The sequence below is a fragment of the Protopterus annectens genome, chromosome 2.part0, assembly GCF_019279795.1.
Source record: "Protopterus annectens isolate FY-2018-M chromosome 2.part0, PAN1.0, whole genome shotgun sequence".
NCBI classification, from domain to species: Eukaryota; Metazoa; Chordata; order Ceratodontiformes; family Protopteridae; genus Protopterus; species Protopterus annectens.
This window is the reverse complement of record NC_056728.1, coordinates 262,917,603-262,932,299: the sequence shown is the minus strand read 5'-3', so window position 1 is coordinate 262,932,299 and position 14,697 is coordinate 262,917,603. Positions and strand designations below refer to the sequence as shown.

General features: G+C 37.7%; 2 protein-coding genes across 2 annotated transcripts in view; one reads left to right on the top strand and one right to left on the bottom strand.

Annotated features, from left to right (window-relative positions):
• Window positions 1-4,672, top strand: part of LOX (lysyl oxidase) — a 418,783-nt gene extending 414,111 nt beyond the window's left edge. Inside the window, exon 7 of the mRNA XM_044060739.1 lies at window positions 4,069-4,672. Within this exon, the coding sequence (XP_043916674.1) occupies window positions 4,069-4,075 (7 nt within the window). The 3' untranslated portion in view covers window positions 4,076-4,672. The remainder of the gene's footprint in view (window positions 1-4,068) is intronic.
• An 8,280-nt stretch (window positions 4,673-12,952) lies between these two features.
• SRFBP1 (serum response factor binding protein 1) overlaps window positions 12,953-14,697 on the bottom strand; it is a 1,736,845-nt gene continuing 1,735,100 nt past the window's right edge. The window contains exon 8 of the mRNA XM_044060738.1: window positions 12,953-14,697. This exon is cut by the window's right edge and continues 1,216 nt beyond it. The gene's annotated coding sequence lies outside the window, so the exon portion shown is untranslated.

Here is a 14,697-nt window from a genome sequence, read left to right as displayed (position 1 = left end):
TCAATGTCACTTTTGTGTCACAGATGCCTGTCCCTTCAATGCCTGAGGGTCTGGAACCAAATGGTTCAGTTTATCCATTGACACTGGGAAGAACTGATCTGAATTCTATGCATGGGAAAGTACAGGTTCCTTTGATTCCACTCTGAGACACTGGCAATGCTATGCCTTTCAGCCTTTCAGCCTTAATGTTCCCACAGTTTAAAGGACCTTATAAGCCTACAGTGTGGAGATCTGGGGTGTCCTCTTCCCAGGAGGGTTTAGATGACTGTACTTCCAGTCCATTTAGGAAGAGATGGTACAAGAGGAAGCACATTTATTCCCCTTCAGAGTCTCTGTCCCAAAATACAGATTACGAAGAAGAGGAGGTTTCTCCCTTGTCCTCTCCAGAAAATACCACCTTTGGGAAGATCTAAGAGATGATGAAGCAGAGAGAATCCTGGCCTACAGACCCCAGGTTCCTAAAGGAAGAGATTTTGCAGGCCTATAAGCCTTCTCCTCCAGGAGCCTGGGTAATGTCACCACCCGACAAGCCTGTGATTGTGGTGTGCTGTAAAGCATGGAAGGAACCAGACATGGTAGAACCCATACCTTGAAAACCAGACAGAGAGCTGCAGACCCCAACAAATCAACAACACTGGTACAAATGTCCTCTTTTCGATTCCATAGTGGTGTCAGCTGCCATCAAGAATGATGTCCTCAAGAATGCACAGACTATTGCTTCCCCAGACAAGGAATCTAGGATGATGAATAAACTCAAGAAGTGTGTATATTGTGTATATGCATCAAGTACCTTTTCAGTCAATGTCATGAATTATGTGGTGCATATTATTAGGTTTCATAAAGACTTAGTGAAAAAAATGTCTGATATTCTGAAACAGCTGTCAGTAGGTGACCTGAGGATGCAGCTGGGAGCCCAAAAGACAACCACAGCTTCCATATCTTTGCCGACCATGCATCTAATCCATAATGCAACAGATGGTGCAGCTTGAATTGTATGGTTTGGCACAGCAATGTGAAGATAAGCCTGGCTGCTCCTTACTGACTTTATTAACCATTTCAGGGGGGAGTCCATCAATGCTCCTTTTGACGGAACCTCCTAGTTTACACAGAAGGTTAACGACAAACTGTAGCAGTGTGAGCAGGAGCCAAAATATTCACAACAATGGGGGTGAAGTTGTCAGTGCTGCAGAGGACCTTTCAATGGAATCAAAAAGGCATTAAAAACTTATGATTTCAGAATTCCCAAGAGTCTCAAAACAGACAGTCAAATCACATAGGTAAGCATGACAGAGCAGACGTTCATTCCAGCTGCTGCCTGACTGTCTTGCTCAAGAGTTAGTCAGAGAACATCTTTTCTATCATCTACCTGCATGGTTGGTCATCATGTCACACTAGTGGATATAGAAGAATCTTATCCCGAGACTGATCTATTCTCTTTTTGGAAATTCCCAACAGCATAACTTTCAACCCTCCTACAGTACCATCCCAGCAAAGGAGGGCATTCAAAAGGAAGTAGAGATACTACTACAAAAAAGTGCCGTCCAAGAGGTCCCACCAGACTGGAGAGGGTCTGGAACTCCACATTCTTCTTAGCACCCAAAGAAACAAAGGACCTCAGACCAATCCTTGACTTAAGCTGACTAAACCAGTACATGAAGAAGGAGGAATCATTCCATATGGGTGAGATACCATCCATCCTTCTGCTTGAAAAAGGAGGTTCTGTCCTACGACGGTTGACACTAGTCTCAAGTTGTGTAATCTAATCCTTTTGAACTGTCATTTCTTTTCTTAAGATGTTTTGCCTAAAAAAGTATACTGATCTGAGGCTAATATAAATGTGAATGACAAGTAAAGGGATTCCGTATGACATTACACAAGGTCAATGATATATATATATATATATATATATATATATATATATATATATATATATATATATATATATATATATATATATATATATATATTTTTTTTTTTTTTTTTTTTTTAATATTTATATAAATGCAGAGGTGCAGCAGCTAGGGTAGGGTGAAGGGGGAAGCTGCCCCAGGCACAAATCGTTAGGGGCCCAATCACATGATGCTAACGGTGTGGTCGTGTAATAATAATAGCATCCAGAATTTTCTTTCTGTTCCTTGACTGAGGTGCCAGACTGGGGAACTGCAAAGGGTCCAGGATACCCTAGCTATGGTTCTGTGTGTCTTTTGTGGGATTTTGATCTTTGCTATACTTGAAACATATTTGTAATTTATAGTGCTTGCTAAAGCCCCCATCCCACATCTCATCACTGTTCAGAGAATATAAACTCATAATAAAAGCAGACCAAAGGGTAGAAAACAGTTTTGCATATGGCATAAAGTATGGTGGATTTTTATTGCATGCATATGCCATCTGTGATGTAGGCCCACTTTTCTATTCTTTTCTTTAAAAGGCGGTGTCAAAGAGCATGGAGCCTGTATGGACTTGGTTTGGAAGTCTTCAGCTGGTAGTAAATGGGAATGAGTTGTGCAAGTAATGTACTTGAAACAGCCTCAGAGATAAACAAAAACTACTATACATGTTTTTTTTTTAATTCAGTTTTAAACATAGTTTACTGCATTTTAGACAAAACCAATTTGCAATTTATATGCACTATCAACATAAGCATATATGATGAAAAACTATTTTTATAGATGCATGATAATATATGATAATATGTAGTGAAGGATGTAACCATCTGAACATCAGCTCTTCCTTTTTCAGATGTGTTGGAAGCAATGGAAGTTTGGACTGAAGCCATTAATGTAGTTTAAGTAAAATGTAGCTTTCCAAAGAATTGCAGCTGCATGCAGTACTTCTCTGGTAGCTTGTAGCACGAAATGTTATGGCATGGGTTTTTTTTTTTTTCATTTTAACACAATGCACTTTTAGAAAAAAGGAAATTTCAGAGAAAAGAGGAACGTGAGTTTGTTTTCTTAAATTCGTGAAGTATCTATATTGTGGAATTGTAAGTAGTTAGGACTGCAGAATTTGAAGAGGGCAGTTATGTACTCTCTGCATTTCTAAGCTTTATTAAGAAGGCTTTGCAAAACAATGGACAAATAAGTTCAGTGCAGAATCAACTAACATGGCTTCACACACAGAAAAATGAAGGGTGACATTTTACTCAGCAGCTCTAAGGAGGGTGTATCAGACCCTCTAATAATAAATATGAGTTAAATAATTAGCTACACAGAGATTCATTCAAAGTTTAACCACACACTTCCTTGGTAATACATTCTGGTTTTAATTAAATCTACTAATAAAATATAGAAAAAATAAGCCGGTTAAGCATTTCTTTAAGGTTATAACAGTGTGTCATCTGACACAGACACACTGTTTATTATTTCTTAGTTTTACCTCAGAAACTACATTTAATGGATGCAATTTAGAACATTCATTTTAGCTTGGCCTGAGTATCTGAATTAACTATATATAGTAAAGCCTTACTAGGTTTAATGCTACTCTCCCAAAAAAGTAATTACTAGAAAATGGAAATCAAAATCTAAACTAACTGTAATTAAAGTACTGAATATTTTAAAAGTGACAGAAGAACTAGAGGTGGGATCTTCAGAAAAGGAAAGCAGCAAATTACACAGAAATAAATGGAGTTTGTGGGAATAATGCATGCATAATGTTCCGTTAGAGGAGTTCGTTTTAAGGGAAGTCAGGAACTGAACAATTTAGGTAATGTTGGCATGAATAATTGTTAAAAAGAAAATGTATATGTCAAGCATAATCCATGACTATGACAAATGTTAATATTTTTCTGTTGATGTATGCATGCCTGTGTATTAAGAGATAAGTTAATAAAGGTGATTAAAAATGTTTTTTGTGATTCACCTGATCAAAATGGTTGACTAATTACTGTAGACATAAACTGTTTTGTTTTTTTTTTGTAATAAGATGCGCATGAGTATAAAATGACATATTCTATACAGCAAAGAAGTTGTAGGACCTACAAGATGTCAGTGACATGAAGTGCATGTATGTCATCAAGTAGTATCAAGAATATAGCCTAAAACATTTTAATACTTTTTTTTTTTACAGTTACTAAGGCCATGGCCCCGGATAGGAATGTTCTCTTCTGGAAAACAGTTTTGCACACCCAGTACTGATGAGGGCATCAGACACATCTGCACACTTTGCCAAAGGAGCAATCAGAAAAAGAAAACTGGGATTGATCAACAATTTAAAAGAAAGTTTTATCTTCAAATGTTATAACTGGATTTTAAAATTTTTTAACTATGCTTTTCCTAATTATAGATCTGATGGCTGTAGATTGCAGGTCCCTGCATCAATGTGCCTTATAAAATATTTTTTGTTTTTAGACAGGCCACCTGATTTATAGTGCAGCCATTTGAGGGGTCTGTTAATGACACTTATAATACAGATTCAGTTCAGCATGTTTTTAAAATGCATTCAGTATCTGTGTTCAGATGGAAAAATCAACAGCCATTTAAAACTCATTGTTGAAATATGACAAGATGAACATAATAATTATACTCAACAACAACAAATTTCTTTAAAATGGTTACATGTATACAGTTTACATTAAAACATGTTAAGAGGTAATGCCACTTATATATTTGTCCTTTGAAGTTCTGATAGCATTTTACTACAATGGAAAGATAAACGACATAATAGATGAAAATTGTAACACAGCAGTTTTTATTAGATGGCATGTTTCATGGTGTTTATTGTATACTATATGTATATGGCCTCTGCAAATTACTAAACCAGTAAGGTTTATAGTTGCCCTCAAATACTTCATCACGTTTCCACTTAAAGTTTTTGCAAGTGTAGATCATTTTAGAGGGCACAAAATAAAACAGCAGAGATACTGATGATTGGCTACTAGGCAGGTACTGTGTGCAGATTAATTCTATATTTTCCAAGTGTAGAAAACAAATTTAAAATGAAAACAAAATGACATATGCACTCACTCTCCTAGCATACCTACCTAGACCATTGATACTGTGGATAAAACATTAAATCATTCCCCATTTGCCTGATGTAGTGGTAGCTTTAGTGGATGTACAAGTTTCCATAACTCTTGGCAGTGAACAGCAGGCAGTGTTCTGTGATATCCTATGTAAATTTTGACTAGTCTGTATAAGCCACCCGGGTCTCCCGCAGAAAAGTCCTATGGCCAGTAGAATCTACCCAGTTTCAAAAAAAAAAAAAAAAAAGTATGTATAGCAGAAGAGATTCTAGTAGGGCTAATAGCCCTCGTACCCTGTTAAACCAGAACCACAGAGTTGCTACAGGCTGTACTTTTATAGTTTTAAACATTTTTAATACTCTTTTAAGGCTCACTTTGCAGAAAAGCTGTTTAAAACAGGCACATCCTTTTCAAAAAGGCAGCTATTTTCTTCTTTAGTCACAGGAGTATGTTAAATAGCATATCAGAGATAAATACACCAAGGGTAAAGGTCAGCGACAGAATTAAGTGCTATATTGTTAAGATGATAAATTGTTTCAGGTCAGAAAATGGCACAAACAAAGACTGTTATCTTGATTGTAAGCATGTTTGTGTCTGTGATCCTTATATACAGCCTATTAAAGTGAAATCAGAAAAAACATCTTGTGTGAAAGTCAGAAATGGTTCCACAATGAATGGTTCTGTAACAGCCACGTCAAGCTATAACCAGACAGTCACAACCAGTTTTAATTTTATCTGGATGAAAAAAAGCAAACAAAAAAGCAATTTAGTAGGGGGGCAAGCCTCCCTTCACCCCTATGTATGAGATTCCCCTACCCACACCCTTTTTACACACACACACACACACACACACATATATATATATATATATATATCTTATGCCAAAACGTTGTCAACAATGCTTTCCTTTGAGGAATACTGACAGATGAGTTGTGCATTGTCTAGTTGTGACTGATGAGGTATAACATCACCCACTGGTTAGTCAACTAGTGAAAGAGCAACCCGCCAGGGTCTGTAGTACTTATAGAATGTCAGGGAAAACTGGGAGTGCTGACATTCACTGGTGAAAAATTATAAATCAGTTTGCAATAATAAAAGTTTGTTATAACGTCTCAGGGAAAACTAAGCTGAAAAAAATGATTAAATTAGTCACTGCATTTTTAATTTTAGCACACTTGTTTGAAAGACTGTATTATTTAGTGGTCCAGAAAATATGAACATAAGCTCAAGAGTTCAGTAGCCTTACATATGCTGTCTAACCAAGTTCTCCATTAGACTGGAATTTTGACCTACACAGAGATGTATGTCTATTTGTATAAACCATGGTAAAGACTCAAGAGTATTGTTAATTGCAGAGATGGTGGTGCTGTTTGCAAGATCATAGTTCATGTTGCCTTTGTAGCTTAACTTAAGTCTTAGTAAGTGATTTGGATGTTGTTCTGGTAGTTTTTGCAGAAATCTTCAGTGTGCAGGAGAGCTTAGTTTTTTGAAGTATAGCTGAGTTTGTGTGCGTGTGTGCTGCAGCTGGATGTATGTGTATAGATGCATACGTACACATGTGGGTACCTGCACTGCTTTTCCTTTTCTTGGCTTCTTTCATCTCTGTCAACTTATTTTCATTGGTTAGGAGATTGTAATTTCAGCTGTGTCAGTTAAGTAGCTTTAATTTTCATTTTTGTGAGCTATGGCTATTAGTGCAAGACTGACAGAACCCATAAATGGTAAAACATGCACTAAATAAAAATGGAAAGAAATTAGTCGCTAACTCTTCCTGCGGTGAATACTTATCCCCTACACAACAATAATGAAAAAGTGAGGTAGGGTAATCAACAAATATTTGTAAAACTTGACATTTGTCCTTCAACAATGCCAAATGAAGAAATTAAATTTAAATTTAGAAATAAATTGAGAAGTAGTCCTATGATTACATATTAACTTAATGCGGAAAATGACTGCAGGATGTGGGTTACTGGAGGATTCATCTAGCCATTGTAAAATTATCCTCAGCCAGTCTTAATATACCACTTGAAGCCAGAAATCCTGGAGTAACTCACATCCTACTGTGCTTTCCTACTTAAATGGAAATCATTTTAATTATAAGCAAATACTGTTTCAATACAGTGAAATACAACAACAGAGAAAACTGTTATTTAAGTTTAGCAGCTCATTGAGAATTGGCAGGCTGACACATTCAGTCAATTAAAAATGTTTGGATGACTGATGGAGGATGAATTATAACATGGGAATATGGAGCAGGTAGATGTCTATCAAGCCCGTCTTCTTCAGCGTTCAACCATCTCCATCTATAGCCATCCTCCCCTTGCCATGGAAATCAGTAGTATGTACAAGATAAAGGAGACAGGTGCACATACCAGCTTCATTTTTTTCTTTTCCTCAAAGAGCATTCAGAAGTCTCTTTTCCTTCTATATTATCCAGCTGACCTCAAGAGAATGATAAATACCTTTTTGGGGATTTTTTTTCTACTTGTGAAGAGTACTTTGTATTGGACTACTAGTCTGCCTGTTAGATCTGTGACTGGGCATGTTTCTGAAGCTAATGTCACCCTCAGGAAAGGTCACTAATAAGTATGCTTGTGGCTAACAGACTCCGCCAAAGGATTCTCAACAAAGATACCTGAAAGTAAATTTTTTGTTCCTTTTAACAAAAAGACTACTTTATGAAAGAGGTCTACAGAGCTGCAGTGCATTTACAGAGCATGAAAAACTCCTTGAATTAGGACAAGGGTTGCCCTCTCCACAAGTCAGGAACAACTGTCTTCCAAAAGAGTCAGTAAGAGTTCCAAATAACCTAGAAACAAAAATAGAAAAATAACCATGAAGGCATCCTGAGTCAGAGAACATGAGGCCTTTGTAACCCATCAGTCCTACTGAGAGACAGAGGTGTCAGCTCTGCAGAGGCATAAGTTTATCAGCCCTTGGTTCTGACATTTCATTCTGTTATAGTCCTACTTGCTGATGTCCCTTCAGAGGCTGAAAACTGGACAATTGAATCACAGTCTTTCTGGGCCTCTCTAGGAATCAGTGTTGCAATTCATCTGTTTGCTAGTTCCCAGACATCTGCAGAAGGCCATCAAGTTCCTCATGTAGTTTGAAGCCACTCTTCTCTGTTTCCATCTGTAATTATATATATATATATATATATATATATATATATATATATATATATATATATATATATATATATATATATACACACACACAAACCATTTTTGTTCAAGAACCTACATGACCTATAAAGCAAACTTTATTTTCCTTTTTGCAAAGGAAATCTAAGCAGACAGAGCCTCCCCAGGCTGTATCCAGTAAGGCTGATACCTGCTGCAGACACCTCATGGATGCCTATTTGGCCCTTTTCATCTCTGACTAGCAGCATTTCACTGAGGAATATGTTGTGTCATGACAGAGACAGGATCCATGTTCTGCCATGACTGCTTGGTAAACCCTCTACTTCTTGGACAGAAAGAGAGAAAAAAAATCCACCAATTTTGTCAACTCAAGTACATACAAAGAAGTGAACTTTGCCTATTCTTCCCAGACCCACTCTCCACTTTGTTATGATACAGGTGGCAATGAGTCCTATCCTCAGTTTCCTCCCACAACCTAGAGGATATCTCCCTTGGGGAAACAATGACTTTAGTAAGGAAACACTTTAAATGCAGTGGTAAAGAGCTTTCTCATTCTCATACTCATCACCTTGATTTACTAGAGAGCAAAGACCCCAATTCAAATACTGTTCTTCCAGGTATAGAGGCATTCAAGGGCACCTTTGTCAACTCCTTACAACATCCTGCCTCACAGCCAGCAGCATTTAGGGAGCCCAACAATTTCTAATTATTGGAAAAGACATTTAAGTATTTGTATAAAAAATATAAGGGAAGATTCTTCCATCATGTCCTTAGATATGGCTAGGGGATCAAAACGGATGCCTGCCAATAATACCTTACCTAACAACAAAGAAGTCATATCCTCGATAAATTCAGCAAGAAGGCATATGTCAGCTACTCTATGAAAACAGCTGTTAGCTGCCAAATTCAAATTTTTCAATATCAAAGAAACATTATTAAGTACTTGAAAGATATGTGTGAGGAGGTCCCCAATGCATCCTTTAAACAGAGGACACCTCCCGGTTTTGACTACATTCTGTCTGACCCTTGCTCCACCTTGACATCTAGGATGCAGATTTTCCTTGTTCAAATTTCAGTGGTTTGAAATGACTATAAATCTTTGGATAATGAAATGTGTTAAGGTCGGGATACAAAACAGATTTTAACGTGGATCTTCCCTTTACAGGAATGCCTTCTATTCCCCCAAGTCAGGTCTCCCTGGCAAAATCAGTTCTAAAAAGCATGCCAGTTTCAATGTTTATAGAGGAATTTTTTTTTCTGAACAAAAGGCAAGAATTCTATCCCAGAACTATTTATAGTTTCTAGAAAAAGGCAGGCTTTGGAGCTCAATATTGGAATTATCTAATCTGAAAACGTTTCTGGTAGTAAAGAAATTCAGACTGTAGGCCCTGAAGGCCTTCCTTTGCCTTCTGCTATCAGAAGTACTTGTGATCACTCTGGAAATGAAGGATGCATGCCTGAGTATCTTTTTTTTAGCTTTACTACCCCGTCTTGTGCTTGCCTTCCATCCTTCCCTCATGAACAGTATTTGTTCCCTTCTTATGGGCTGGCAAAATCCCGCCTCATCCATTACAACACATACATTGAGCCTCATCGAGGTAGGTCTGCCTTGTGGGTCTTCTCTCTGAGACTGCATCCACATTTAAGGAAGAGGATCAGGAGGCAGGCAACACATAAACAGATAGGGGTGGGAAGTTTTCAGTATAAAGGGGTGGGGAATCCCTAACTGTGGTGTAGCAGGTTTATGACTTCACATGCTTCACCTTACATGATAACATACCTACTCCTAACCCCACACTACTAAACTGACAGAAGTCTGTTTAAAGACTAGGATATACATAATGACCTCCACAGTGGGGTTACCAGTTGCAATAAGAAACTCCAGTCTCTCCTCTCTGCAAGAATAAGATTGTACTAGCATCACCTTTTTATCCCCTCAAGTTGGCTTATCCAGCAACTGAGACAAAACTTGGGTCATCAGGGGTTGCAGTCAGGGCTCCATCCTGCTGCTCTGTGCAGCCAGTTTCATACCTGGATATTAATGTATTAAAGGAGTACAGACCGCTCTTCTGGCTGCTATTGGGAGTCAGAACATTTTCAGTTCACCTCTTTGTCCTTTGTGTTTTCCACTATTCTCACAGTAGTTACAAAATACTTAGATCTTGTCTCTGTCCATATCAGGCTATGGTGCATTAACTTTAATCTGTGTCTAGACAATTACCTGATTCAGGCAGTGTCTAGGGATGATCCACTGCCCACATCTTCACCAGACTAGGGGTACCCCTCAACCTTAAGAAGTCCAGGCTAACCCACACACACACACACACACACACACACACACACACACACACACACACACACACACACACACACACACACACACACACACAAAAGACAAACCATATTCTTATATTCTTCTTAGGATCCATCCACCGCACAAAGAATTTCAGAGTGACCATTCTGAAGGAAAGGATAGCATTCTTTTCTCAGACATATCCTACCTTTTATGACTGTAAGGACTGTCTTGAAGGATCATGATTTTATGTCCTCCTTGATCCAGATAGTTCACTTAATAAGGCTACATAAGAGGAAACTGCAATGATACCAATGTATTCTATGCTGCTAGTGCTTACGCTCCCTCTGCAGAGTAGTTCTATTCATCTCCCCATCCAAAAAGAGTTTGACAGGTGGATGGAGAAGCTAAGAGCCAATCCATGTAAGCTTATTGTCATGACCAAAAGAGGGCAGATTCTAATCTCAGACTGCTCCAGCCTGGATTTCTTGAAGGTGAAGGTACTTGGAATAAAAGAAGGCCAAACACTTCATCATCATCGTCATCATCAAAGAAATGCTATCCATCTTCTATGTACTTCAGGTATTCAGACTGGCCATATATCTCAGCTTTCTCAGACTTGTTATGGAGAATAACATGGGAATGCAGTACATCAACAGACATATTTAATGTCTCCTGTTGTGCAAATTAGACATACTGGGTTAAGATCAAGCTTCAAAGCAGCCAGTTCCATGCATTCTGCATTGTTTCAGCTCAGAATGCTTTGGCAGAATCATCTCAGTAGGTGTATACCCAGTCCTCACAAGTGAGAACTAAACCTAAAGGTTTTATTGAGCTCAATTGATTTGGGACACTTTGGAAATAGACATGTTTGCTTCCCTGTAGAATTATTGTTGTTAAGTTGCTGCATGCTGACAAGTCAATGCTGACTCATGGTGGCTGTATGGATAGTTGTCGTGAACAGTGTTTTGTCTTCAGTTAGATGACTAATCACTCACAGAGGGGCATCCTTAACTGTAGTTATTGCATCAAGTGATCAAAAAGTTGACCTTCCTCTTTTCATTGACTTATGACCTTGCCAAACATGATAATTTTTTCTAATGATCTTTCTCTATACATATGTCCAAAATATGAAAGTTGAAGTCATGTCACCTGAGCTTCCAAAGAAGACTTGGGTTTTATCTCCTCCAATAAATCAACTGATTTGTTTTTGGGGGCAGAAGATGGTATATGCAGTATTCTTCTCCAACATCATAATTCAAAGGCAAAGATTTCCTTCCTGTCATGTTTCTTCACTAATTTTCACATCTATAGGACATTCTCAAACTACTGTAGCTAGGCCAGACTGAATCCTTATACACAATGATAGAACTTTGTACGTGAAGATCTTATCTAGAACAATTCACTGTCAGATTTCTTGACCACATGTCATTCCATTATTGATTATTGATCATGTAAATTGAAGCGGCCTGCTCTTTGTTTCTCTTCAAAATCTAGAACAAATTTGTTGATTTTACCAGTTGTCAAGATCTTTATCTTCTGTATATTAATGTACAAACCCATTTTTAAACTTTGTTTTATAATGGATAAGCAGACAATTCTGTTCATTTTTTTACTTTTAGCCAGTAATGTGGTGCCATCAACATAGCAAATGTTGTTGATAATTTTCTTCCAATTTTCATACCTCTATTGCCTTCATACTGTGATACTTCCCTGATGATTTGTTATACATACAAATTAAACAGGTGTAGAGAAATGGGTCTATGTCAAAATATCAACAGACCACGCTATCAAACATCAGTATGTCGACTCTAACCTCATCAAATCAGCTTTTCAGTTAAATGCCTGTATTTCTTGGGATCAGATGTTTGCCCTTTTCCCATTGTGAAGTGATCTCAAATTTGGAATATATAATATGGGGGGGTGTAGGGTGCAGGGAGCTTGCCTCTTGCAAAAATGCCATTTTTAGACTTTCCAGCATTTAGGTGAAAAGCCAGTTAAGTGAGATGAGATTTGACATACCTATATTCAATGTTGTGGTATGCCGATATTTCAACAAAGACCTGGGGAAAGTAAGCAGCTTTGTCATACAACTTTAATCATTCTAATCCATGTCTATGCATGTCAGTGTGACCCAAAGTCTTTCACGATTTGTACAGTAAAGGGTCTTGCTATACTCAGTGAAGCATGTGTAGATAACATTTTTCCTATTATTTTGCCTTTTCAAGGATTTATCTCATGTCCACAATGATGTCTGTTGTTCTTTCCATATTATTCCATGTAGATTTTTGAACATCTTTGAACATTCCATTTTAAGGCTGGAGTTTTTCCTTTAGGTCTTGTAGTTTTAGAAAAGTTAATCTTGTCCTTTCTCTAGTATTTCCTGATATTGTCATCTGTACATGAGGCTGCGGAACTTTTGTTTCATCTGGCAGCAAACTGGAAATTTCAGCTAAGTTCTAGAACTGCATCTCTTTCTCCTCTGGCATTAGGTACTTTTTTTGCTCCAAGTACACCTTGCAAGATAGCCATAGCAGTGGGCACATTTTCCATTCCTTAGATCAAATGTCTACTCTCTTTTCTCTGCCCTTGATAAAGGCTATGCAGGACAAAGCACATTTGATCCTAGCTGTTTGCTCTGGCCAAGACAACATTTTTTTCTGCTGAAGGAGTTGAACAGAAGATGCTCAAATGTTTTTTCCATATCATACAGCATTCTGTCATAACAACAAGAGACTGTAGTACACCCAGATCTAAAACATGTAACCTGCAGCTTGGAAGGTAGAAGCCTATTCTGCAGTTGAAATCTTTTCTTCCAGATGTCCTAAACATCCTCCAGGAGGCCAGAAATCTACAACTGTGAAATTTTATTTGTCAGAGTGGACAACATTTTTGTCTTGATGTAAATCCAATAGCATTTCATCTCATGCTTCTAGCCAAACATTCCCTAGACACTACAAGCTGCGCATCATCTCCAGAAGCCAGGTGGGTTTGCCACTGCAGTATGGTAGGGTGTGTGCACTTCACCAATCTTAAGCCAGTGGGCAGCTCAGGTAATGCTTTAACGTTCTTTCAGTATGTAATGATTCGTACTGCAGCAGTGATCCTTACAATGAGCACGATACAGCTATGTCAGTAAGATCACCTTTGTGGTGTAGGCTACTTTTTGTCATCCTCCATTCTGCATTTGCCTTTTTTTTTAATTAGGAGAATTCCTTTGTCTGTTCTAAAAAGAACCCTCTCCTCCACACGTAAGGTATGGAAAGCCCACCAGCTAATATCATGGGTCTCAAAAGCATTATGTTGGTGCCCTCAGTTTTGATTGTATCCGTGTGTATTTTCCTATGACAAGATAGACAGGGAAAGAGCATTCTGCTCCTTTTCAGCTGTGAAGATATGAGTTATTAAAGGATAATGTCAAAAATATATGATACACGTTATTTTTGTGTACACTGAAAGTTAGAATAATGGAAGTGTATTTTAAAGGAAAGAGAACCAAAAACACTAGAATTACAGTTTACTGAGAACAGCATGGCCACATCTCAGTAACAGGTACATAACATGTTTTGCCAGAACATCTATGTGCCTTTCTTTCTCCATGCCTTGCACTGACCTTGGAATGTGTTACATGGTGGTGCAGCCTCAAAACATGGTAGTACAAATGGCTTTGCTCTTGTCAAGGGAACCTAATTTAGTGCGGATGTTTTTGCTAAACGGGATTCTGAAGGTGTGATTAAATGCGTTTAGTCAAGCACAATTTTATAAATTATAGCTCATTATGATTTCATTAATCCCATTTAAAATTCTTAAAATCTTTTTTTTCAGGGATATGTGGTAGTGGTATATCACCATAACTTGCACATTATAATTAATATAACTATCACGGTCAATGTTTTTGCAGCTCTACAACAAGAAGTTAATATACAGAAAGTAATATTTAACAAAAACAAACCAGATACCAGCCTGTATTTTTTAATATATTTATTCATTTATTGGATACTCACATGTGTAAATGTGCACTGCTGGAACCAATGTAAAGGCAAGCACCGTAACCTTTTACAAAGGTGTCAGTGTAAAAGCCATGCATTGAATTGTTAAAGCAATGCCAGATTGACTGCTAGCTTTGGCTAAATCAAAGTCAGGCCATCATGAAGGCCATCGGAAAAGTAATTTCTTTGAGCTGGACCCAGACTAAAATATCATGGGTTGAACTTATTTTGTTAGCAAGAACTCAAACTAATTAAATATTTTACAAGTAGTGGAGTGCAGCTACAATTTTTATGCTGCAGTGTGTG